This window comes from Hoplias malabaricus, chromosome X2 (genome assembly GCF_029633855.1).
Source record: "Hoplias malabaricus isolate fHopMal1 chromosome X2, fHopMal1.hap1, whole genome shotgun sequence".
NCBI lineage: Eukaryota > Metazoa > Chordata > Actinopteri > Characiformes > Erythrinidae > Hoplias > Hoplias malabaricus.
This window is the reverse complement of record NC_089819.1, coordinates 36,631,385-36,655,740: the sequence shown is the minus strand read 5'-3', so window position 1 is coordinate 36,655,740 and position 24,356 is coordinate 36,631,385. Positions and strand designations below refer to the sequence as shown.

Sequence of the window (24,356 nt, the reverse complement as noted above, 5' to 3'; positions counted from 1 at the left end):
TGGTTGATTAGTCACACTGTAAGTACAGTGGCCAAGCAGAAAAAGTGCAAGAGAGAGAGAGGGCAGACAGATGGGCAGGGAGGGAGGGGAGTGTTGTCATCAGAAAGCAAAACAGACTTAGACATTTCATTTACGAATAACCACAAACTTTCACGCCTTCTCTTTTTCATTCACTTGCTCATTCCCTTAATTCTCTCATTACTATTGCCCTGTATGTTATGGTTTTCTGTGATCCAAACAAACATATGAAGTTTTTAAAGAGTAGATTAGATGGTCAGATACATTAGAGCTCCAAAAAAGCATCAAAATATGCAGGACAGGGGTACATCAAGAAGAGCATAGCGGGAATTAAAAATAAACGAGAACAGAAAGTAGCAACCATATTAATACAATGACTGGCATATAATGATATATAATATTGTACGATGGTAATAATACCAGAATTTTTGCAATCTTCCAAGGCAAGCTCTTGAACAACTGTGATCAATAAGATACTCTTAGTCTTTAACTGTACCACAGCAACACAGACGAACTTACTTAAATACCTTCTTTTTTCAAATCATTAAAATCTGACATTTAACTGTCAATTTTTAAGACACTGTTCAACTTCAACTATTCATTCATTCATTGTCTATAATCAATGCCCAGTTCAGAGGGTCTGGAGCATACCTGGAGTCACTGGGCACAAAGCAAGAAAATTATTGGAGGTATGAAATGTAATTAAAACTGCTATTGATAAATAAAAATAATTATTCAAGCATGTCATAAATCACATCAGCAATGTGAGATTTGAGCTATGCTACTCATCTATGCTAAAAGAATTAACTACAGATTTGTTTCTATAGGACACTTTTTTGAACATCTGAATAAAGCAGTAACCTTAAAAAAACAGAGGACTGAAACCTACTTTTAATTCAGCACTTACATAATTTAATCCAGCGATTCTCAACTGCTGGGCCACGATTTGTGATGATGTTCAGAGGCAACATGGACACAAAACCACAGTGTGTTATTTGTAATTAAGTGCTTGCACATGAGAGACGTTTACAAACTAATCTTTTATGTATGCAGCTGGCATGGTCCTCCTCAGTTTCTTACTAATGTACTCTGAAAGCAGAGATAGGCAGGGAAGTGAAATATCAAATTTTGTGGCCTTATTTATTTTGAGCAGTTTTGATATTTAAAATTATTGTAGTACCTTTTACACATGCAGTTGACATGTTCCTCCTCAATTTCTTAACAAAAATTGCTCTTAAAATCACTTTGCATGCATATGTATGTTTAAATGTGTTTTTGAAGGCTATTTTATAAAAATATATTTTCTTGGCTTGTAATTCTATAAAAGTGAGTTGCAGCTTAATGACCATGAGAAAATCCATTATACTAGATGCATCTAGCTTAAATGGGACATATGTAAAAATCCCTTGTTGATTGCATTAGCACTTCACTTTGGGGTTCTGGAGACTTGGCCACCCCACAAACTGTATTAAATAAATAAATAAATAAATAAATAAATAAATAAAAACCCAGCCACTTTGTGGTCTGTCTAAAGCCCAATTTATACTCCTGCGTTGACCCTGGCCTGACGCCCACCTCTCCAAAAATATAACTATGCTTCGCATTGAGGAAGCAATGAATGTGATCGGAATGTGGTCAGAAGTCGGACGGACATTGCGTATGCAGAACCAAAGTAGTACAGGAACATGAACTCAACTCTTCTCCACAGAGACGCAGACATCTCATAGAGAGATTTCCTCAGACATGGTTTGGGCTTCTGGGATGAATAAAAATGTTTAACAAAGAAAAAAAAATGGCGGTCTCAGCGAAAAAGGCAACTCAATCGGAAATGATACAATGCGGGAGAAATGTTTCTGAGTTGTTCCAATTCCTCATCTGAGATTCCCAAAACCAGTGCTGGACCCACGTATTTGTGAGAGCACAAAGATGGGGTTAAATGAAGCTAACCAGTGCAGAGAAATGTGTATAAAGATTAAATATGGTGAAAATGAGACTGGGGGAAAGACAAAGCTCCTCGCCTCTCTGTTAAACCTTCCACTTTTGGTGTAAATAGAGGGTCATTTACAACTGCCACTGGAACTGGACATTCTAAACAGATGTTTCATTAACTTTTGGAAAAGAGTACAAATATGTCCCCTTTAAAGACTCAAGTTTTTTTTTTTTTTTTTTTTTTACCTCAAAAACATGTCCTTGTGTTGTTTATATTCTAGATGATTTATTATATAGCGCTTTTCCATTGCAGGGAACCTACACGACACTACGAGACACTTTTCCACTGGCCAAATCTGGTCCCTGGAATGGGATAGGATTTCAGTCCCAACTCACTCTGGGTTCCAACCGTCCCAAGAAGGTACTAAATGGTGATGTGCCCTACAGAGGGCTGATTGGCCAGAGCCATGTGCTTGCAAAATTCTGGGAATTTTCAAAGTTGGGAAATTTACCATGGGAATTAATTGGAAATTATGGGAATAAATTGGGAATATTTGAAGCTAAAGGTGAGAAACTTGTATATAGTTGGTAAAAAATATACTGAAGCATAATCTTGGCTAAAATAATTAGATATGATACCAAAACAGTTGAAGAGCAAAGCTGCTCAATACCAGGCACATTACACACTGAAGGGCTATTGAGACCACACCCCCTGCCCTGTTCATTCCTCCATCATATGTACAGCATATGTCCAGATGATTTCTAGAAACCTCACCACTATTAAAAGCACGTATTTGGAATAAGGGACTACCTAAAGTCAATTAATTTTTGACAAGGTTCTTATTTGTATTGACAGTAATAGCACTGAAAGCAACTATTATATTAAGGTGTAATCTCACAATTGCTTGCTATCTGGTAAATCAGAAAAGCTTAATGAGCAATTTCATTTAAGAGACTAGTTTACCCAGGCTACCTACCTATATTTTTTACCTCAATGGGTTTTTGTAACCAAGAATTAATACTTATTATTTATTTAACATTTTGAAGACTGCTAAAGACAGCTTTATTGTTTTTACACTTTGTCATTTTATTCAACAGAAGAATGCCACGTGCATCAACTTTGACATCACATGTCATAGTTATTATTTTTATGGTTATGCCTACATGTCTGCTGTTGAAAAGAAAAGATTACATTGATGAAAGCGTATGATATATTTCCTCTCAATTATCCAATATTTCCTATTAATTCCAATAAATTCCCAAAGTTCCCATGGAAAGTTACCAGTAATTTACTGGAAATTTAGCAGAACCTTTCCACCCCCTTGCCATGTCAATCACCACAAAATTCAGAGCTCATTCAAATCCAGCACAAACTTGTAAAGTTTCCAAGCTTGTAAAATTTCCAGTGAAAGCCGAACATGCAGCAAGTATAATTGATCTGTGAGAACTTGGCATGTAGCCAAGTCCAAGAAAACCTAAAACAACACCTCAATTCATGGTGAATAAACAGCACCTAACTTTACCGCTGCCGTTGTTGTTGTTTTCAAATCCAGCAATTCCTGTCAGAGACAGGTTTTTGCAACGTTGCCAGCTCCATTTCTCAGCGGGAGCCCTGCCAGTGGAAAAGCGACAAGCTTTAAGCATGCCGAGCCGAGTCGTTTACAGCCGGATCATGTGGTGGAAAAGCAACAATAGTGAATCAAAATGCCAAGAACATGGCTGTGCATTTCTAATTTGAAACTGCAGTGTTCCATAGATAGCCTCAAATAGGAAAGTTAAATGGAATAAATTCCATTTAATTTGCATAAATCTGCTGTGAAGATTGTCAGATGTGATTTGTAGATATGTATTGAATTTTGCAAGTTTAATTTCACCATTTTTTAAATTTTGTATTCTGGTTTTTGGTGGAAATGTTGCTAAATGAGGAGTGCTGAGTCAGACTCCCAGCCATTAGCTTTGAGTGTTCACTATTGAAATTTTTCATTTTTGTATGGATACACCCTGTGCAGAGAAGGACTACTTACCTAAAAGTACACAGCAACAGGAGAGAACTACTGGGACTGGACATGCATATGTCAGTTCATACTGACTCAACACAAAAGGCGTATTTACATCTAAAAGAATAAAAAAAAATAATAATAATAATAATAATTATATATATATATATATATATATATAAATTTTTTTTTTTAAACTAGAAATATAACTTCTAAAATATGCATTTTGGATTAACTGTGATGAGCAGACAGAGCATTAACACAGCAGCAGGGCCAAAGGCTGCCAGGGCATCAAATGAACAGGCAGGAAGGAAACCAATGCTGATGCAATTAGTTTCTAAATGAAGATATTTCTTTGGGTCTTGGGGGCAAATTACTAAGTTTAATGTGGAGATGCAGATGATCTTTTCCTAAACACACACAACAAACCTCAAAGAACAAAAAACACATTACTTTTACACGTCTTTCTTAGTTCTATGCACACACAGCTGTAAATATCTGACTATTATGGTGCAATTTTGATGTTTTGATGTTCTACCCCTTTCACAAAATGAATTCAAGCTGGGGGAAAACGGATCCAAGATTTAAAAAAAAAAAATTTTTCCTCAAACTTTTCAAATTGCTACAAACACAGCATCACTGAACAGCTCTTCAAACTTGAAAGAATACGCAATCACCAATTTTGTTGCATATGTTGAAAGAGAGCTATAATTACATAAATAGAGAAAGGTCAATTACGCCATGAATGACTGTGGCATCCCCAAGTCTACAAATGTTTTGCTTGCATGCCTTTGTCAATTTAAGAACATTGTTTTAAACAAAAATTGTTGTGATGCACCTATCCAAATATCTTCAGTTCCAATCCGAATACACAACTCCTGATACAGAATCTGATACAAGAGCTTTTTTAACTTTAATATTATAATTATTGTTGTTGGTTGGGCGTTTAAGGTTACATCATGAGGCTGAAATAGATCACACATCACTTATCATTAGAAGAGCAAAACATACGCACCACATATTGTATGTAAATACATTCCAAAGCAAATTTCTGTTACACTCCTACTTCTGTCGCATTCTCCTACACAATTAGTAGACATACTATCAGCAAGATTTTAATCGTTATAAAAGTAATATTAGTAACAATGTAACCACAGTTATCCTCTTGTTGTGTCAGTGCTCTATATTTTCTGGATGTCAGATTATACCTGGTCATAATCTAATCAAACCAACAGCTAATGTGTGATGAGGGCCCGTTTTAAAAACATCACTGACATGATGCAGACAACAAGTGCAGACAACATTTTATCTACGTTAAAAAAATAAATCTTCGTCAACACCAGAGTTTTCAAAAATGTCCACCTTTACTCAAGAATGCAACAACTCCAAAACTTTTGTTTCAAATTTTCAAATTTATTTCTGTATCGCCCTTTCTATTTTCCGCTGTATTCTTCTCCCTGTCTTTGTGTCCAAATAGTCAACATCCTTCTTTAAATCTCCCCCAAGCAAGCTCCTCTCTCACATACATGCATGGCCCTGATATAGAATAGTACAAGATTCTGAGCATGTTCTGCTAATGTGACTAGAGCAGTGTGGCTCAGTTTTTTTTTTTCCAGATGTTCCGTTTGGCGTTAAACATAACTACACTGACAACAGTGTTTTCAAAAATCTCCACTTTGTAGAATGCTTTCAAAAACATCAGTTTTCAGTGACCCACAATGCAGTTTTAATGTGAACAGAAAGCCAAAACGCAAACAACGGGGCAGAAACGCAGACAGGGCCTCAATTACAGACTGAACTTGGCACAAGTTCATGGTAAGATGTGACGTGATCAGTGATATGTCTTTGAGTTATGTTTTTAAAAAAGGTTCATGGTACAGTGCAATCTGGAAACCGGAAAAAGAATCGGTATGTGGATCTGCCGTCAAATAACCGATATGTGAATATCGGACATAATGCCAATACAGGATCAGATCTGGCCCATCTTTAAAAAACTGTCACACAATTTATCAAACAATATTTTGGTAAAAAATCTTTTTTTAGAATATAGATTTTTTTTTTAATACAATTTCAATTACAAAAGGTGCCAGCTAACAAATCAATACACATGTCCCTTTGTCTACAATTAATCTGTTTTATCTATTTACTCTCTCTCTCTTACACACACACCCACACAGCTGTCTCCTGCACTCAAAAAACACACTTGTGTAGATATGAAAAGAGAGACAGACAGTGATATAATCCTTCTCACAACAGCGATGCAAATAGTCAGTGTCTGTGTTTGTATGTAACAGTGTGTGGATGCATGTGTGTGTGTGTGTTTTTAGACTCCATTCACACCCCCCACACTCCGCAGAGTCAGACAGCCATGTGAGGTGAGCAGGCTGGCAGTGTGTGGAGGCCATTTGTTAGACAGTGTAGACCTTCCCAACACTACTGTCTCTAATGCAGAGAACAAGCACATATTCATTCCTGTCTTACCCACCTGTCTCTGTAGAGGGACAAACATTTGGGCTGCGCAATGTGAAGTGAATGCTAGTTACACATGTACATAGCGTGATAAGAAATGAATCAGGGCTCTCTAGAGCAGTTGCAAAATGCAAATAATCAGATAGCACCATGTTCTCTGAAAATTTTTAGCAACTGTGGGATGAGTTATAATGTTTTTAATGATCTAGAACTAATAATTCAATATCACTACCTGACCTCACTTAGTCCTTAAACTTGTGAATGCCATCAAAAGCTTACAAAAAGCTTTCATCATATAGAGTGAGACATTTTACACAAGAGTAGAGGCAGTTGTTGGAACAAACTTCAGGAGTAATGTTCAGGAGTAATAATAATAATAATAATAAGCAGGTCTTCACAAATTTTGGCCATAAAGGCAATTGATAATTCAATCATGTAACATTAATAGATATTGGCCGGCACTTTTCTTACCAAAACCTTGTTACATTGTGTAAACGTTTTGACAAATATGATTGTTAAGCAAACAAAGGTGGAAAATTCTTGCCAAGCAATTATGCAACAATTGTGGCATGCCTAATTAGCAGAACTCACATGGAAATTACCCATCTGGAACTGTGACTAGTCAGGATGCTCACAGCACACACATCTGAGAAATTTGGTACTGAAGAAAATCACCATCACATATCTGACAAATGTTCTGGTGCCCTTCGAAACACTCAGTCATCCTCAACATTAGGGATCGAATATCTGTCCTGATATTAACAAAATAAGTTGAACAGTGTATCGGATAAATAGGCGGACCAATCCATTCACTTGATTCAAGTTATTTAAGCTAATTATTTTTTCCTCGTTTTCAACTGATACATTATATTTTGAATTATACTAAATGTTTTCATGTTTACAATGTTTGATTACTGATTGTATTTGACCAAGTTATTTGTTTATTCTCAGGTTCAGCTCCTAGATTTCATTTTGGATTTCTGTTTACAATAAACATTTAAGAATAAGATTGATTACTGTTTGTGTGCTTGAAGATTTTTGGCTGACACCTTTTATTTATTTTAATATATTTTAAGAAATTTGATATATTTTAAACATTTTCTTTTGAATTTGAATGCTGTGTCAAGGTCCTTCACAATTGTTAATTTTAGTGACAAATAAATAGCATTTCAGTTAATTTATATCTGTGTTAATTTGTTATATTTTGTTAATATTTTTGTTAGTAATGTTTAAGTCAATCCGTATGCCTTAAGTTTCTCCCAAAAGGTGAGGTATGTGGCGTATTAATTCAACAAATGTATCAGATCAATATAGTGTTTCGACCAATATGTAAATTTATATATCGTATGTCTGTAAAGAATTCTCCAAGATTCTCGAAGACACCCAGTAAAACTACCGCCGGCATTGGCAGAGAGGATCTGGCAAATTTTACTTGGGCACAACCCACATACACAGCTCTGCTGCACATTACACAAATGCGTCACACATTAAAAAGGAAATTAACAGGCTTTCCATTGGTATAAAATTCATTATCAAAAACATTGTTACACAAAGAAATAATCTACCAAACACAAATTTTCTTACAATGTGCTAAATTTATATTAAATTTTATACACAAGTGTGCACATTGCTCAAATTCACAAGGAAGAATTTCACTGAAACAATAACACAAAAATAAAAAATAAAATATTAACCACAAAAAACTGATGATTTGTCTTTTCAGGAAAACATTCTTAGGGCATTTCCACCTCAAGCGTTTAAAGAAGCAGAAAGAGTAAATGTCTAAAGTGCAAGGCGGAAAATGTTCCACCCTTGAGTACGTTCATTTAAGAGAAGCAGCCTGATCTATGGTGTCGGATCCTATTAAAAATGTGAAAGTTACTTTGTGTGAGGAAAACCACATTAGCCAATAAACAGAGCTCTCACAAATGGGAAAACATTTCCCAGGAGGAAAATACATTTTGAGTGAAGAAAAACTCACCAGTTTCTACTATGCGCAAGGGAAAGGCTTATGGCACTTCAGGGAAGTTTCACTGAATTGGCTGAATTGGACAAACTGTAGTTGATAAATAATTTGAAAGTACTCAGTATAATATCATTAATATTTTCCATAAGTGGAGTAAACGTGACTATTTACTACCCACTGGTTTCCACATGCTTTGAGGTTTAATGAGAAACAGGCTCTTGATCAAAGGAACAATGCCCCATTACATCGCGATGGAAAGCCCATCCTAACTTAGACAGAGAGCGCATCGCTTTGAACAACTTCCAGATGCTGCCTAGGCCCCTGCTGCAGTCCCAGCAAAAGCTGGGGTATGGCTTATGCAGAAAAAGTGGTGAGTCATCGTTACAGAAGAACAGAATGGAGGGGAAACAGCAGGGCAAAGTGCTGATGGACTGATAGCACACAGATTCACACACCTTGCAGCTGAACACCTGAGATGGCTGAGTCTGCATTTTCATTCAACTAATACTGAAGGTTCAGAGTACAAACTCTATCTTTCTCTATATCAATATTTTCTCTTTCCTGGAACTCCATTTCCCACAGTATGGGTGGTCAATATTGCATATATAAAATACAAGACTGTAAAAAGACATGTACTAGCAGTAGCTGCAAGTTAAAGCAGTTGACTTTCCAAATTATATACGGTGCCTACAAATATTGCTAATATTCTGTACATGTTTTCCAAGAGAAACTGTGAGGAGATCATACACAGTCATGATTTTGGGTCAAAACGTTCTGAGTACAGAATCTGCTTCATCTTTGTGCCATACGTTCTGGTGTCTTTATGTTCTTTACATATTTATTTATTTAACATGCTGTAATTTGCAATGTAGCATGGCAAACTACTAAGTCTGAAATTAGGGCAGGAATGTAAGCCCAGACACATCCCATGACAGCAACTGTCACAAAACAATTACAAGACACACTTCCTGGTCCTGATTAAGCTTCACACTAAATTGTGGAAATATAAAAATTCTACTAATTCAAATTCTAATCTGTTTCTCTGTCTGCTTTGTATGCCTTTATCGCATTAAAAAACATTAACATTCGGATGATATAAAGCTTTGTGTCAACAGTGATAACTTACACATGCAGTTGAATAGGTGGAAAAAAATATATTGCAGCTTTCTTTAAACATTTGCATGCAAACTATTTTTCTCTTAAATGGGCCCATTACACATCCTGTGACACACTCAAGTTGTTAAACAGATTTAGTTTACCCAACCTAATGCAGCTAACTACTTAAGTATGTACACTTCTCCTAACATATTTTTAACACTGCAAGGTCAAGAGCGTCCTGTGACCAACTGAGACAGGATGGTATGGCAGCTCCACTGTGGTTGACAGGAAGGCCCAGCTCAGCGCATTATTAGCGTACAACTCCCTGCCATCTGAGACATTCAACACCAGCACTGCCTGCACAGAGCATGCAGCATCTTGAGGGACCTCTCCTACTCTAGCCACACACTGTACAACATCCTACCATCAGAAAGGAGGTACAGGGGCATCCCTGCCAGAACTAGTTGGCTCAAGTCCAGCCTCTTTCCACTCTACATCACCCTGATGAACTCCACAGCAAACTGGTAATCATTACTGTCCACGCACACACATAGACGTGACACATTATGTGAAAGGACTGATCATATGACACTGAAAGGTTTTTTTTATTTATTTTTTTTTTTTTTTAAATGGTGACATCCATTCCACTCTTAACACTCACTCTTTCATGTACATGTCTGTTCCAAAGCTATAACTGCAATGAAGCAGGCAGGTGGCTTTGAAGATTATTCAATCTCTGGGACCCTGGCATAATCTGAACACGTCCTGAATGAGAGAACAAACATGCCTGAAAACATGGCTGAAAATCCAACTGTGAACACTCTCCCACTGCCATAAATTCTTATTGCTAAATCCAGCAGTCTGTCCCAATTGACAGATACAGAAGACACAGGATTGAGAGGACAGAGTGATCTATACATTTATTAAAAAAAAAACAAAAACACTTGAAGTAGTGCTGGGTGATAAAATTATATCGATTTGTTTCATGATTAATTTTTGCTCAATAATGATAAGCTTTGGGTAATAGATCTTAATAATCCTTCATTTATATTCCCTAATCATGCTTTTACAGTAAATGAACATAGGAGACAGCATGAACATGAAAACGTAAACAAGACTATAATGGATTTAATTCAAGTGCTCATGTGTATGTATCAAATATTAAATAGGTGTATTTTTTTTTAACGATTTTTACTCTTTCAGCTTCTTTAAATGCCTGAGGTGGTAATGGCCCAAGAATGTTTTCATGACACATGGCATAGATATCATTCATGTCTGTGGTAAGAAAATGTAATTGTTCCAGTGAAATCATTTCTGGTGGATTTTTTATATATATATATATATATATATATATATATATATATATATATATATATATATATATATATATATATATATATATATACACACACACACACACACACACACATATATATACATACACACACACCCCTTCTTAGTAAGTGTGATGCTTGTATAAATGTTTATATAATCACAGTAAATAATAAAACAAATAAATAAGATTTTTTTCTATAAACGTAGGAGGTGTGAGTGAGTTTAAAGAACCATGTATTGTTCAGATTGCATGAATTTTTTAAACCAACAGCACACATTATTTAAAATCATTATTAACCGGTAAAACTAAATAGCTTTTTAATCTCAATCTCTGGTGCCTAAAACTTTTGCACAGTACTACATATAAATATATATACAAATTTTAATAATGTATTGTAAAGTTCACATTTTTAGAAGGATGTCCTTTGTCACAGTGTGACATAATATTCATATTGTGATAAATATCGAGATTGATCAATATAGAAAAATCTACTGCAATAAAAGTTTTGGCCAAATCACCCAGCTCTACAGTGAAATGTGTTTAGTGTGAGCAGGCATGATGAGAGTGAGAATTGATGTTGAAAAAGAAAAAGGCAGAAAAGCAAATGGAGCATTGGAGCCCATGAGGGAAGTTGACAGAAATAGAGGAAGACAAAGAAAGACAGGCTTCATCTCATGTCTGTCAATAGGCCTTTAAATCAAAACAAAGGCTCTGCTGGTCTTTATATAGCTACTGATGGTACTAAAAAAGCTTAAGGTGAGCACATGTCGACTCTCTATGTGTCTGGACGATGCTATCAGGGCTAACAATAGAGCTGCTAGCCTGTTAGCAGTAATCGATATCTCTCAGAGGAATACATGCTCTCACAGGTCGAAGATACCATGCCAAGTGACCTTAATTGCTGTGCTTTTGTAAAGGTTGATGTCTATAGGTATGCACAAAATATGGGATTAGTTCAGAATCTAACAGCCAATATTTTTCCCATGTACATATCTTCTGATACATATTCATTAAAAAACATACAAAATAAGACTATATTAAATATAAACCAAATATACTATATCCGATCTCTACACACAGCCACTATATATAAGGACAGACTCTATAGGATAATACAGAGAATAAATTAAATACAAATATTTGCTCAGTGTCGCCTAAACTTCATTCTCTTCCATATTACATTAAATACACTGATGAATTTTGACATTTGTTTCATTTTTGTATCTACAAATAAGTTAAATGTCAGACATCTCAAAATACACCAAACATGCAGACAAAAAAAATGAAAAGCACTGCATAAACCAGGAGTCCAGACTGCTTCCTGGCGCTTACAACTCTACAGATTTGACACTTGCACAATGCCTTTATATTTTGTCCCTTATTTTAGTTGGTTTACACTGAAATTTTATTTGGCAGGATCTGTCCCCTTTTCCCTTTTAAGGATTGTCCCTGGACTAGGCTCTGTTTCAGCACACTACACTCCCAGACGACAGCGAGGCTTGTTTTGTGTTCTTATCAGTCTTTATCACGTCCATACAAATATGCACAGCTAAATCGTCAAGCACCATGCAAACACAGAGGGCACAGATACATGACGATCCACTTATACTGTCTAAGTATGCTGATGAGCAGGCCAAGAGCAGTGCGAGCCCTAACAAATAAGAAAACTGCATGTTATAACAACGCTTATTTCAGCTCTTAGCACTGCAACTGGTTCAGTGCAGAAAAATGACATCTTGACCTTCGTGGCTGGGATCACTTTCATCGATTTAAGGTCAATATTTGACACTTTTGAGTCTGTTCCTGTTTTGTACTCTAATACCATGCTAAATAAAGCAAACTGCTCAACCATTACTATGGAGGCATAAAATAAATAAATGCATGCAAATATTAATATATTAAATTGATTGCTTGTAAATACTATTACAATTATATGGCTGTTTTTCTTAGTAATATATATGGGGTAACTCAGCGCATATTTTAAGGTAATTCATTAAGTAGCAAACAGATTATGTAACAATTATATAGCTACATGTACCTTTAAAAAATTTTTTAAAAAGCGTCTTACCAAAACAAACAAAAACAAAAAGCGTGAACATAAAAGATAAAAGTTGCAATAAGAGAAGAAAACTAACAACAAAATATGTGGAAAAGAATAGGAACATTACCTTTTAGCTGTTCTGTGACGCTCTGTCCTGCACGTTCCAAAACCCTTCCGTCCTCTTTCACATAGCGGTCATCCAGAAACCTGGCTGTGACCTCAGACAGGTGCACCTTCCCAGCCACACCTAGCTGCTCCATAAGGTTGGCCAGATTTACATCGTTAGACCACACATCGAACTTGAAGCGTTTCATGCCCAGGATGCCACAGAGTACTGTTCCCGTGTGCACACCCACACGCATGTCCACTGTCTCACGTGTCTCCTGGCAAAACTGCTCAATGGCCTGGATCATACCCAAGCCCATATCCACACAGCAGTAGGCATGGTCTTCCCGTGGCTCAGGACAACCAGCCACACAATAGTAGCAGTCTCCAAGTGTGCTGATCTTTTCACATCTTGTCAACTCACATAGACGATCAAAACGTCCAAAAAGATCATTAAGGAGCCCCACTAGTGCATGAGCCGATTTGTTGGCACTCATTTTGGTGAAGCCCACAATGTCGGCAAACAGAATGCTAACAGGCTCCATACGTTTCATGTTAAAGGGCCGGAAGATGATTTGCCCTCGTGGGATAGACGTTTTCTTACGCTTGTTACTCTTGGGGCTTGAAGACGAAGCTGGACCCGTGGAGGATGAGGCCTGGCATGTGCCTGTGGTGCTGTAGCGCTTGCCAGAATTCTCATTCTCATCATCACCCTGCTTCATCAGCTCATCGGCCACTACTTGTGGCATCACAGAATGAATCATGCGCTCCTTCAGTGCCTTTTCCACCTCCAGTTCCTTCCCATGCATGATGGCCTGGCCCACCTTCAGGAAGGTGCTGCGTGAGCGCACCTCTGACATGATAAACAAATGTATGCCAATAACATGCGCACACAGATGGAGGAGGAATTTGCCCAGCGCAAACCACAGCAAAGATCTGTTAGCTTTGTCCACGTTGTCAATTTGGGCCAGATGTAGCCAGCCAAGGGTCTCAAACAAAACAGAGTAAAGAAGTCCCAGCAAAACTAAGGTATATAATCGCAAGTGGAGCATGCTATAAAGCAGGAGTAGCACCTCCATACACAGGGAAAAAGTTCCCACAGGAGAGATACATGGAGCTGGATCAGAAGGCCACAGAGTCATGTTGTTATCCCTCTGCCACTCATCATGAAAAAAGCGAGCCGTCTGCATCTGTGGTGCCAGAGTGACACAGAATGTAATAATGACTAGAACCAGGGAAGCCTGGTTGTGGAGCCGAACGTAAGGCCGTGAGAATGTGAACAATAAAAGTAGGAGACACACAACAAGAAAGCTGGCTGTCGGGAGCAAAAAGGTTGAGAGATCACACTGGGAGCCTCTGACCACAAAGTAGACGCTCCAGAGAATGGCAGCTGTGAACAGGTAGAAGAGCACATAGCGAAAGTGCCTCTGCGTCTGTGGGAAGCATCTTTCTCTGCATGCCTCCTCTAAGATGGAGGAGTCAAACTTGGGGTCCCAGCACTGCGCAGCTGAACGCTCAAAAAGCTGCGGCACAGACCTATGACTGCGAAGACTGGTCATAACAGTCCTACGGACGCCAGACTCCCCTGAGCTGCTGCAGCTGGATGAGATGCTGTATTTGCTGGGCTTGGTGGCTCCCATCAGCCCCTGCTGACCTGCACTCTTGCCTCCATTCTTTGGCTGTGAGTGAGTGTTCATAACACGTACGGTTAAACCTCCTCCTTGGCTGTCACAGCTGACCTCTGTGCTCCGTGTTGGTCGTTCCCACTGTGGTTGTGAAGATGCCATGACAACTGAGCTTTCCGTCCGATTAGGCTAACCACAGCCACATATCAATCAGTGTTGCTTTGCACAGAGTAGCTGAAGGAGGGTACAAACAAACCAGTTTCTGAACTGAACCAGAATTCAACATAAGAGCAGAACTGCAGACGTGTTTCTGTGCTCCTCCGAGCCCTTGGGTCTTGTGATGGACCGTCTCAGGCTCTTGAGCAGTTCATTATCCAGGCTCGGGTTGCGTCAGCACTCAGATCCCATTATGCTCCCAGGCTCTGAGGCACTTGTGTGTACTTTTGCTCTTGCCAAGGCTGAAAGCACTGCTCATCCACTCTGACCTTCTCAGCAAAACACATCGTTTCAATTCACCTCAAGGCAGACTCAGAACCTACACAACCTGGAGCAGGGCATGGAGGTCTACAAAAAAGTTTTTGAACCCAAACCTGGCCTGTTTTCTTTTTAAATCCTCTTTAGTGCTTTGATGTTAGGAATTCCCCTTTCCTTTCCAAGCAAAGTCTGTGAAAACAAATACAATCTTCATATTTTATATTTACAGATATTACTTTGTTCCTTTTATATCGATATTTGTTGCATACTTAGACTATGTCTTGTTAAAAATCAGCCACATATTTATGTGAAACAAAATATAGAACAAGTTTTACACAACTGTCCCCCACGTCCTGTTTCAAAACGCAAATTCCCTTAAATCCATTTCTTTACGTATGTTTGAACAATAGCTTTATTTTCTAGAGCATTATAAGACATCGTGATGTTTTTCTCCGTTTTATTCATGCCCCCATTAAGTCCATTAGTCCAAAACGTCTCATGCATGTGTCGAGTTTGCTGTGAAGAGGGGGCATATTGGGCCTATTCCCAAGGAGGAGCCCCGTCCTTTCCTGGACTCCCAATCCGGAGCTCAACTCTAGGCGTCCCCACACATCAGCCTGAAGACGTCGACGTAAAATGGCATTAAAATAGTCCAAACCGAGGCCGTTAGAAAGTACTAAAGTTACTTACAGCGACATTTTCCTTAGCGTGTAGCTAACTTACAACACGGCGTTACACATCTGGCTCTCACACGCATACATTCTCCCATAAACACTCAAACACAAATACCTAAACAATACCAAAATAACTGACAACCGAGTTCCAAACACACTGGAATCCGGAGAAAGTGAGGAATACTTTATTTATCTTCATTTGATTCCTTTATCCACGCCACGCGTATTCCGCTTCGTTTTTCACGCCTGGCAAACGCAAACATATTTGGCCTCCTTAAAACTCCGTAAAACACGCGAAAAGCAATCGAAAAATGTGAGGAGTTAAAGCGTAAAATTCCGTTTTTCGTAGCGTTAGCTGAAGCGGATTAGCCCCAGACATCCTGTGAAGATCCAGAGCAAGTAAGAAAAAAAACTTATTTTATCTTTTTGGGCTCTTTAACCCCGCAACACGTATTCATGTTATCGCAATCATACATTTGGAGTCCTATACAGCTAAACCGGCCAGAGTGTAAGAAGGTAAAGCCCGTGTTTTCCTGGCGTCAGCGTTAGTGTTTTCCACAGTGGCTGTTGGTCTCCAGAACGGCGGCGGGAGAGAGGAGCGCCACGCGCAGAAGAAGTTTAAACCGGCGGAGCTCCTCCATGACGCTCATCGGTTCGGCCGTTATACCAGAAAAAGGTGAGATACCTTGGTGTTAAAAATCGTTTGTCCTTCTGGTGCTATTCTGCCGTTCTTGCTCTTCGTTTCTTTTCGTCCCTCACTCCTTCGGCATGCCAGCGGCAAGGCGATACTGAACCGGGTTTGTCGCCCGTTACCTTGCTGTTTCCCCCCCTGTAAAACAGCGTTCAACCTATCCGAACCAACAAGGCTTCAGCTTCTCTGCTTTCAGCCGGGTGAATAGGACAAGTACAGAGAGAGGTCCTCCACCATCTTCCCTTCTCCAACAAAAATCTGGGGTGTGTGTGAGAGACTGTACGTGTTTGTTTTCCTACACACACAGGACAAACATTCCGAGTGAGAAAAATTAAACAACATAAGATTAAAAAAAACAAACAAAAACAAAAAGCGTGAACATAAAAGATAAAAGTTGCAATAAGAGAAGAAAACTAACAACAAAATATGTGGAAAAGAATAGGAACATTTTAACACCACTATAAATATGGCAAACCGTAAATACGCCTAATTTATCTTTCGCTTAGAGATTAATTTTCTACCACACACACACACACATATATATATATATATGTATATATGTATATGTGTATGTGTGTGTGTGTGTGTCTGAGACACTGTGCCCTGACTGGCTTTGCATAAAAACAATCCTGTGTGTGTGTGTGTAAATTGGCCTCGACATTTAGAACAGAGGGGCGGGGGCGGGGGCGGGGGCGGGGGCGTGGTGTGGGGAGGGGGGGGCGCACACGAGGAAAGACTTCAAATGGCGGCGAGCACGCATAGAGAGAGAGAGAATATAAAAATAATAATGAATTAATATAGGATAAAGAAAGAAACAATATAATGTGAGAAACAAAAATATGTAGGGAGAAAGATGAATGACTGGGAAACAGAAGGCAGGACAACAAACATGGAGGAAGGGGAAAAATAATAAAGCAGAGAAAAAATGATAGAATGAAAAGGAAAGAAAAAACATGGAAAACATGAAAGTAAACAATAAACTGAGAAAACATACACAGAGATTGTAGACAAAGAGAGAAGGGTGACTTACAGCAAAAGATTTGTGAAAATACATAATAGGAAAAAAATAATAAAATCAGTGAAATCCACATAATTGTATAATGAATATAAAGTCAAACAGCACGTTTGACTTTAGAGCATGTTATTTATAGAGCATGTGGCAACAACCCATCCTTTCAGACCAATATATTTCTCATTGGAATGGTTAACAGAACTGTAAATTTCAACAATTCTGAAGCACAATTGGCGCTAGAATTATCAGATTCTCACAAATGATAGAACTGCTGTTTTTCTTGGGGAGACATTATAAGGTCTAGCATCAGTTTTAGGAGTCCTAATTTTGGAATAATATTTTTAGCTCCATATTTTTTTGTACCTTATTTTTACTGGTACATTACAGGCACAGATTATGATTATTCCAAGAGAGTGGAGGGGGGTGGTTGGGGTATCACATCACATCGAGATTCAGAGTTTTGAGCTTGTATTGTATCTTTCATTTAATTGTCAAGATAATTGTCCCATTTGCACCAGAGTTTATGAGCTCTTTCTTTCTGTAGCCTTAAAGACAGGGTTGTGTGTTCCATATGCTAAATTTCCTTGACTACTTCCATCCACAGGTCGACCGATGGGGATGACGCTTATATCCATTTCGTTGTAATAGCTTTTTTGCTGGCTGCTGTAAGGATGTAGAATATGTATTTGTCTTTCTCACTCTATTCTCCAGGGATAAGTCTAGAATTATGGATAATGTATCTCTAACACCTTTCCAATATGAAATTAATACAGAACAAGACCAGAAAATGTGTGTATGATCTTTACCTTTTTTTGCCTCATTTTCTCCAACACTACTGTCTTCCAGCAGAATTCCCTCCAAGATCTAGCAAGTGTAGTTATGGGTTGGGAGCTGTCCCATTCCTCATTTGTAATAATAACTTCAAGTTCTTTTCCTATCTATTTTTAATATAGCTGGTTGAGGCCTTCATGGAAAATAAAATAGATCCATATAATTTAAAGAATTTTCTTTAAACTTCTCCTTTTTATAGATATCTACGAAGATCTCTACTACTGGTGATATGTCAGGTATTAGAACATTTGTTCTAAAATAATTTCTAATCTGAAGTTATCTGTAGAAATCATGTTTCTCCAGGTTAAATTCCAATTTTAGGTCTTCAAAACATTTTAAATTGTTATTCTGCACCATAACATAAAATGAAGAGATATCTAGTTCCAGTTTTTGTGCTTTTTTTTGTTTGTTTCTAAGTTACAAGAGATACAGCTTAAACATTGATAAACAAACATTTCCCACTACTGCACTTTAAGACGTTATAACATGTCAGACATAGCAATTTTTGTTTTCATATAACCCATGACTTTTTAGTGAATTTGCTTTGGCCTTACTGATAATGTTCCCAATTCATATTTGGATAGTTGCAACATAAACCACTGTGGAAAATAATTGCAACCGGGATTATGTAATAACTGTGACAGGCCTACACAGGTTCACACTTGTATACACATACCTTATAATCTCATTAAGAACTTTCTCATGTTATACAATATGTAAACACTTGTGGGACTCAGTCACAAATTTGTAAACTCTGTTTTTTTTGTATTTTTTTTTTATTTTTTTTTTATATCGTTAATTCATTATTTTTACAGTATTTTAAAGTTGCCGTTACCCTGATTTTATATTTTTTACTATCTAATCTATGCGACCAAAAGTTTGTAGACTCCTGCTTGCGTGTAATCTGTATTTTTAGTAATAACTTCTACTCTTCTGGGAAGGCTTCCTTTCAACTCACCAGTTAGTTTTTCATCTTGATCTTTGAAATAATTACCACAGAAGATCTCAAGTGGTCACAGACAGATCAATCAATCAGTACATCTCTTACTCATCCCAAATTAATTTTATAGAATTCCTTCATTCCAGAGAATGCACTTTCACTGCGTCACAGGGGTTTATAACTCTATAGCTGATGCCTGGCATTGTGCTAGGAGAAACTAGGATCATGCATGGATGCATCAGAGCATCCCTTTCTATTAGTCTGTACTTTAACTTTTTTTGTGTACACAGCTGAAGACCTATATCAGAAATGGATGCACCTTAAAGAATGAATTCAGTAATTTGAAGGGCTGTCTTGACTATTTTGGACAGTTAGGCCTAGTTTCCTGGATATGGATAAAGCTTAGGCCTAGTTTCCTAGACATGGATTACACCTATTCATGTAGTCACATGAAGTGACAATGGTGGATTGCTATTGGAAATTTGTATGTCTGGCTTTGGGCTTAATCTAATCTGGGAAACTGACACACAATATATTTATAGAAAAGCCACTCTGTATTTGTTCAGCTCTGGTTTCCTCCCACAGTCTAAGACTACACGTTAGTAGTAGGACTAGTCACTCAGAATGTGTGTGTGAATGTGTGTGTGTCTGTTGCTCTGTGATCGACTGATACCCCTAATAATCAGGTCATCAAGGTCGCCAGAGTCAGGGGAAAAATAACTTACATGGCCAACAAATCAAATTTTAGTTCAAGGGTACTACTTTAAGGACGAAAATGCTGTCAAAATGCATTTTATTTCTTTTGTTGTAATTCAGAAGTCCAGTGCATGTAAGATTGAATGTCAAATGGCTTCGTGCTCCCTGCATAGTTAACTTCGATTTCTTCACCTAAACTGTACACAGTGCACAGTATTGTCGGCAATTTTGGTCATTTGGCTCAATCGAAATTACTCTTTCTTAGATATGTTTGTGTGTAAAAAAACTGTTGTAAAAATGTGACTTTCAGTGACCAAAAGTGACTTCTTCGTATGATGCGGAGAGGTTCCGAATTTCCTTATTACAGTAATGTTCCCGCACAACTTCAATGGCACGTGACGCCTCCTGGTGGACAACTAATAACATCTTCTCATTTGAAGGTGGCTTATATCAGATGTGGTTCAAAGTACTGAAAATCTCAAATTATTCATTTGATCCTGGTTTATTTCCAACACAATAGATGTGAAATATCAAGGCAATGTATATTGTAATACCTGTGTCATGCAAAATTGTATACATGTCAATCCTTTCATCCATTTGTACATCAATCTATCCATCCAATTTTTTTCAACTGGAGAATAAAGACCCTGTCTAAAACATAAACAAGAAATTTAATGTGATTCTATATTCCCCATGCAGCACTAAAATATTCAGCACCAGTCATTAAAATTAAACACTCGAAATGACAAACCATATGCAAGTGTTGTCAGTTACAATGATACAACAAAGGGGCCTGGAGGTTGTGGGTTCGATTCCCGCTCCGGGTGACTGTCTGTGAGGAGTTGGTGTGTTCTCCCTGTGTCCGCGTGGGTTTCCTCCCACAGTCCAAAACACACATTGGTAGGTGGATTGGCGACTCCAAAGTGTCCGTAGGTGTGAGTGAATGTGTGTGTGTCTGTGTTGCCCTGTGAAGGACTGGCGCCCCCTCCAGGGTGTATTCCCGCCTTGCGCCCAATGATTCCAGGTAGGCTCTGGACCCACCGCGACCCTGAACTGGATAAGCGGTTACAGATAATGAATGAATGGTGCGTTGCTTGGAAAGAAACACATAAATAATCACTTGCAAACTGGTGTGATATACATTAAAAAAATCACCAGATTAGGAACACCTAATGTAGCTATGTTCATTGTCTATTTTCATGTCCATATAGGATCACTTTGTAGTTCTACATTATAATACCTTTTTATCTTGCCCCATTTCACTCTGCTCTTCAATGGTCAGGACTTCCACAGAGCAGGTATGATTTAGGTGTGAATGATTCTCAGTGCTGCAGTGACACTGACTTAGTGGTGGTGTGTTAGTGTGTGATGCTCTGGTATGAGTGGATCAGACACAGCAGTGCTGCTAGAGTTTTTAAACATTGTCCACTCTCTGCCCACTCTGTTAGACACACCTACCTTATTGGTCCACCTCGTAGATGAAAAGTCAGAGAGTTTGTGTTGCTTGTCCTCTAGTATTTCATCAGTGGACACGGTGCTGTTAGCTAGATATTTTTGCCTGGTGGACTATTCTCAGTCCAGCAGTGACACTGAGGGCTTTTAAAATTCAAGCAGCCCTGCTGTTTCTGATACACCTGTACCAGCACAACAGACACTAACACACCACCACCACGTCAACGGCACTGAGAATGATCACTACCAAGGTAGCTGTTCCTAATCCAGTGATTGTTCAGTGTAGAGAAAAAAATGGTTACATTCATAACATCACATTAACTGTGTTAATCTAGAAACAGTTCCTACCATAAATACCCAAAGGAATATAATTATATGCAATATATTTATACATATACCTGAATAATATCTGTAATGTTACATGAAGAACTCTGAGTTAAATCTCCGAGTTTATATTTTTTGCCATTCCTTAATGGCTCTGTTTTTTGGATGATTTTTCTTATCCTCATGCCCTGTTTACTGTCATCCTTTCTTCCTGTTAACTTCTCTTCTGTTCATTTAATTCAATAATAAATTTATCCTTCAATCCATTCATCAATCCCTTTACTGTTATCCCATTTTTATGATCCCCTTGTCTATTAATTGGTACATGCATTCATTCCTACATCATTTACACATTTGTTCATTCAACATCTATCTAAATTTCTTACATACATTCATTAAATGTATCTGAATTCATACAATCCTTTCACTCATGCATCAACTTCATTATTTTATATGTATCCATCTATCATTTATTCATGCAACCATCCATCATACACCCATTGATTTATCTACCCGCCCACCCCTTCATTCACATATCCAGTTATTCACTGGATTGATGTCCAGTATGGGCAGAGGTATTGTGCATCCCATTTTAGGAACATTACTCTCCCCTACTATATCTCCCTCTTCCCTGACTCACTCTTTCCCTCACTGCCTCCGCCAGCGGTTCTTGGGCTTCTCCTCATCTTGTGGTTTCTCCTGAGCCTTTGTCTTTTCTGGTTTGGCAGTCTCTTTCCCCTCTGCCAGACTGCTGAGCAGAGCAGGCAACACTTCCCCAATAGCTTTCTCTATCCTGTTCAGCAAGCAACCACCTGTCCAGCCACAGTGCGATTCCAGACGCTTGAATCCGCTCACTGGGTTCACCCCAAAGAAGTCCTGGTATACTTCAGGCGCTGGCAGGTCAAACTTGCTGACATTGGCCTTGGCCAGGACAGATTTGAAGATGTAGAAGTGGTCAGGGTTGGCTGCGATGTCACAGAAAACTTCATCAGGATCAGCAAACCAGCCCAGCTTCTCATAGTATGTTTGAAGATAGCGGTCGACCAGCAGGGCATGAACACGCACCCTGATGGCATGCTGCCGGACAAAGGCAATCTTATTCTCTAGCTGGTTCTCGATGACCTGGTTCAGGTCCTCCAGGAGAGAGATCTCCTCCTTCATAAAGAGCTCATGGCTGGTGTCTGATGCATACTCACGAGGCCAGAACGAGCTGACGTAGACCCGCGGTGGCTCTGTCACATTGATTAGTGGTGCCATGCTCCAGAAGAGAGCGCCATACACCCGCATCAGATCCTGAGTAGCTAGATTATCTGCTTTGTTAAGGATGATGCGGATCTGTGATTCACGACCCTTCATTTGTTTGAAAAGCATCTCCAGCTCCAGGCCTACATCCAGTTTGGTTGGGTCAAACACCAAGAAAATTAGGTCAGCTCGGTCAATGAACCACTGGCACACTTCATTATAGGGGTAACCTGCAAATCAGCAAATAAGGAGTAAATAATAGTGTCTACGTCTCTGGGACAGCAACAATTCAGTTAGATTAGATGCTTTAAATACACATTATAAAATTCTAAACATCATTATGAGTTTTCTAATTTAAAGTTATTTTTAATTTGCAGTATTCAATGATGGACCTGAAAGTTGAAGCAGGTTTTTTCAGTGTCCTAGATTCTGATGTTTAATTTTTTGTTTTTTTACACAAATGTTACATACTTGCTTAATTAATGATCATTTTTTAAATCTTCTGTTAAGTAAACATTTAATAAAGATTACAATGTTAGTTCAGAAGATTTTTAAAAATGCATCTGCATCTTGTTATAGATCCATGTATAAATAACTTTGTATGTCTTTGTCTCTGGTGTGTTTGCCACCTCTCTCCTGCTGCTTGCGGTTCTCTATGATTCCAGGCGTGTCCACCAAAGTGACCCGTTCCAGTAGCTTGTGAGGCATCTCGACACCTATCAACTTCTCCAGAAAACCCTGACCAAATTTCTCCAGTGGTGAGAATGAGCGGGAACTGTCTGCTGCCATGACAATGCCTTCAATGGTGCGCACCTTCTCACCATGCATTATTACTGTGTACTCAGAGGTGGTGGGCTCAGCACCTGAAGGGATGGGTGAAAAAGGAAGAGTGAAGCATAGAAACATACTGAATGACAGAGCAACAGACAAAGAGAAACACAGGACAGCTTTGAAATAAAAGATGCAGACACAGATGGAGAGGAAATCCATATATATGGATGGGTTTCTAAAGTAATAATTCAGCGAATGATTTTTGTTACCACAAACATTACCCATGGCATGATTTAAATCAGATAAAATTGTTAAAAAAAAAAACCCCTGAATTGTGAATGTACTCCTGTCCATTTTTATAGATAACAGTATGCCATACAGTGTAAGCAAACTCATAAAGAAGTTTATTTGAGATTACATATGAATGTATCTGTGTTTAAGTGTTTAATGATTTAGGATGATCACAAATTTGATACATAAAAATAAAACGATGGAAGAAAAATTCTATTCCATGACATAACTGTGTCTTATCTAACTCCAATGTACATATTTAACTGGGATCAAATTTTGCCTCTTTATTTAAGAAGTGATGCTCCATGGCTGTATATTTTCTAAAAGTCATAATATTTTCAAAAATACAGTATGTGCCACTTTAATTAAGACCT

The 24,356-nt window shown here is 38.3% G+C and overlaps 2 protein-coding genes and 1 long non-coding RNA gene across 7 annotated transcripts in view; 1 reads left to right on the top strand and 2 right to left on the bottom strand.

Annotated features, from left to right (window-relative positions):
* LOC136676393 (adenylate cyclase type 9-like) overlaps positions 1-16,679 on the bottom strand; it is a 68,889-nt gene extending 52,210 nt beyond the window's left edge. Inside the window, exons 1-2 of one of the 2 annotated variants that reach the window (XM_066653374.1) lie at positions 16,418-16,679; positions 12,982-15,247 (exon numbers count right to left, since the gene is read on the bottom strand). In XM_066653374.1, the coding sequence (XP_066509471.1) occupies positions 12,982-14,746 (1,765 nt within the window). In that variant the 5' untranslated portion in view covers positions 14,747-15,247; positions 16,418-16,679. Of the gene's footprint in view, positions 1-12,981; positions 15,552-16,417 lie in introns of those variants that run through there. The other variant, XM_066653373.1, reaches the window with a different exon arrangement.
* On the top strand, positions 15,994-23,719 carry LOC136676397 (uncharacterized). Its single transcript, XR_010796290.1, has 3 exons — positions 15,994-16,131; positions 16,215-16,408; positions 23,586-23,719. It is a non-coding gene; the product is annotated as an uncharacterized lncRNA (long non-coding RNA).
* LOC136676394 (sarcalumenin-like) overlaps positions 20,405-24,356 on the bottom strand; it is a 37,254-nt gene continuing 33,302 nt past the window's right edge. For 3 of the 4 annotated variants that reach the window (XM_066653378.1, XM_066653376.1, XM_066653377.1), the window contains 2 exons: positions 23,550-23,783; positions 20,405-23,150 (listed from right to left, as the gene is read on the bottom strand). In XM_066653378.1, coding sequence (XP_066509475.1) covers positions 22,327-23,150; positions 23,550-23,783 — 1,058 coding nt within the window. In that variant the 3' untranslated portion in view covers positions 20,405-22,326. The remainder of the gene's footprint in view (positions 23,151-23,549; positions 23,784-24,356) is intronic. The other variant, XM_066653375.1, reaches the window with a different exon arrangement.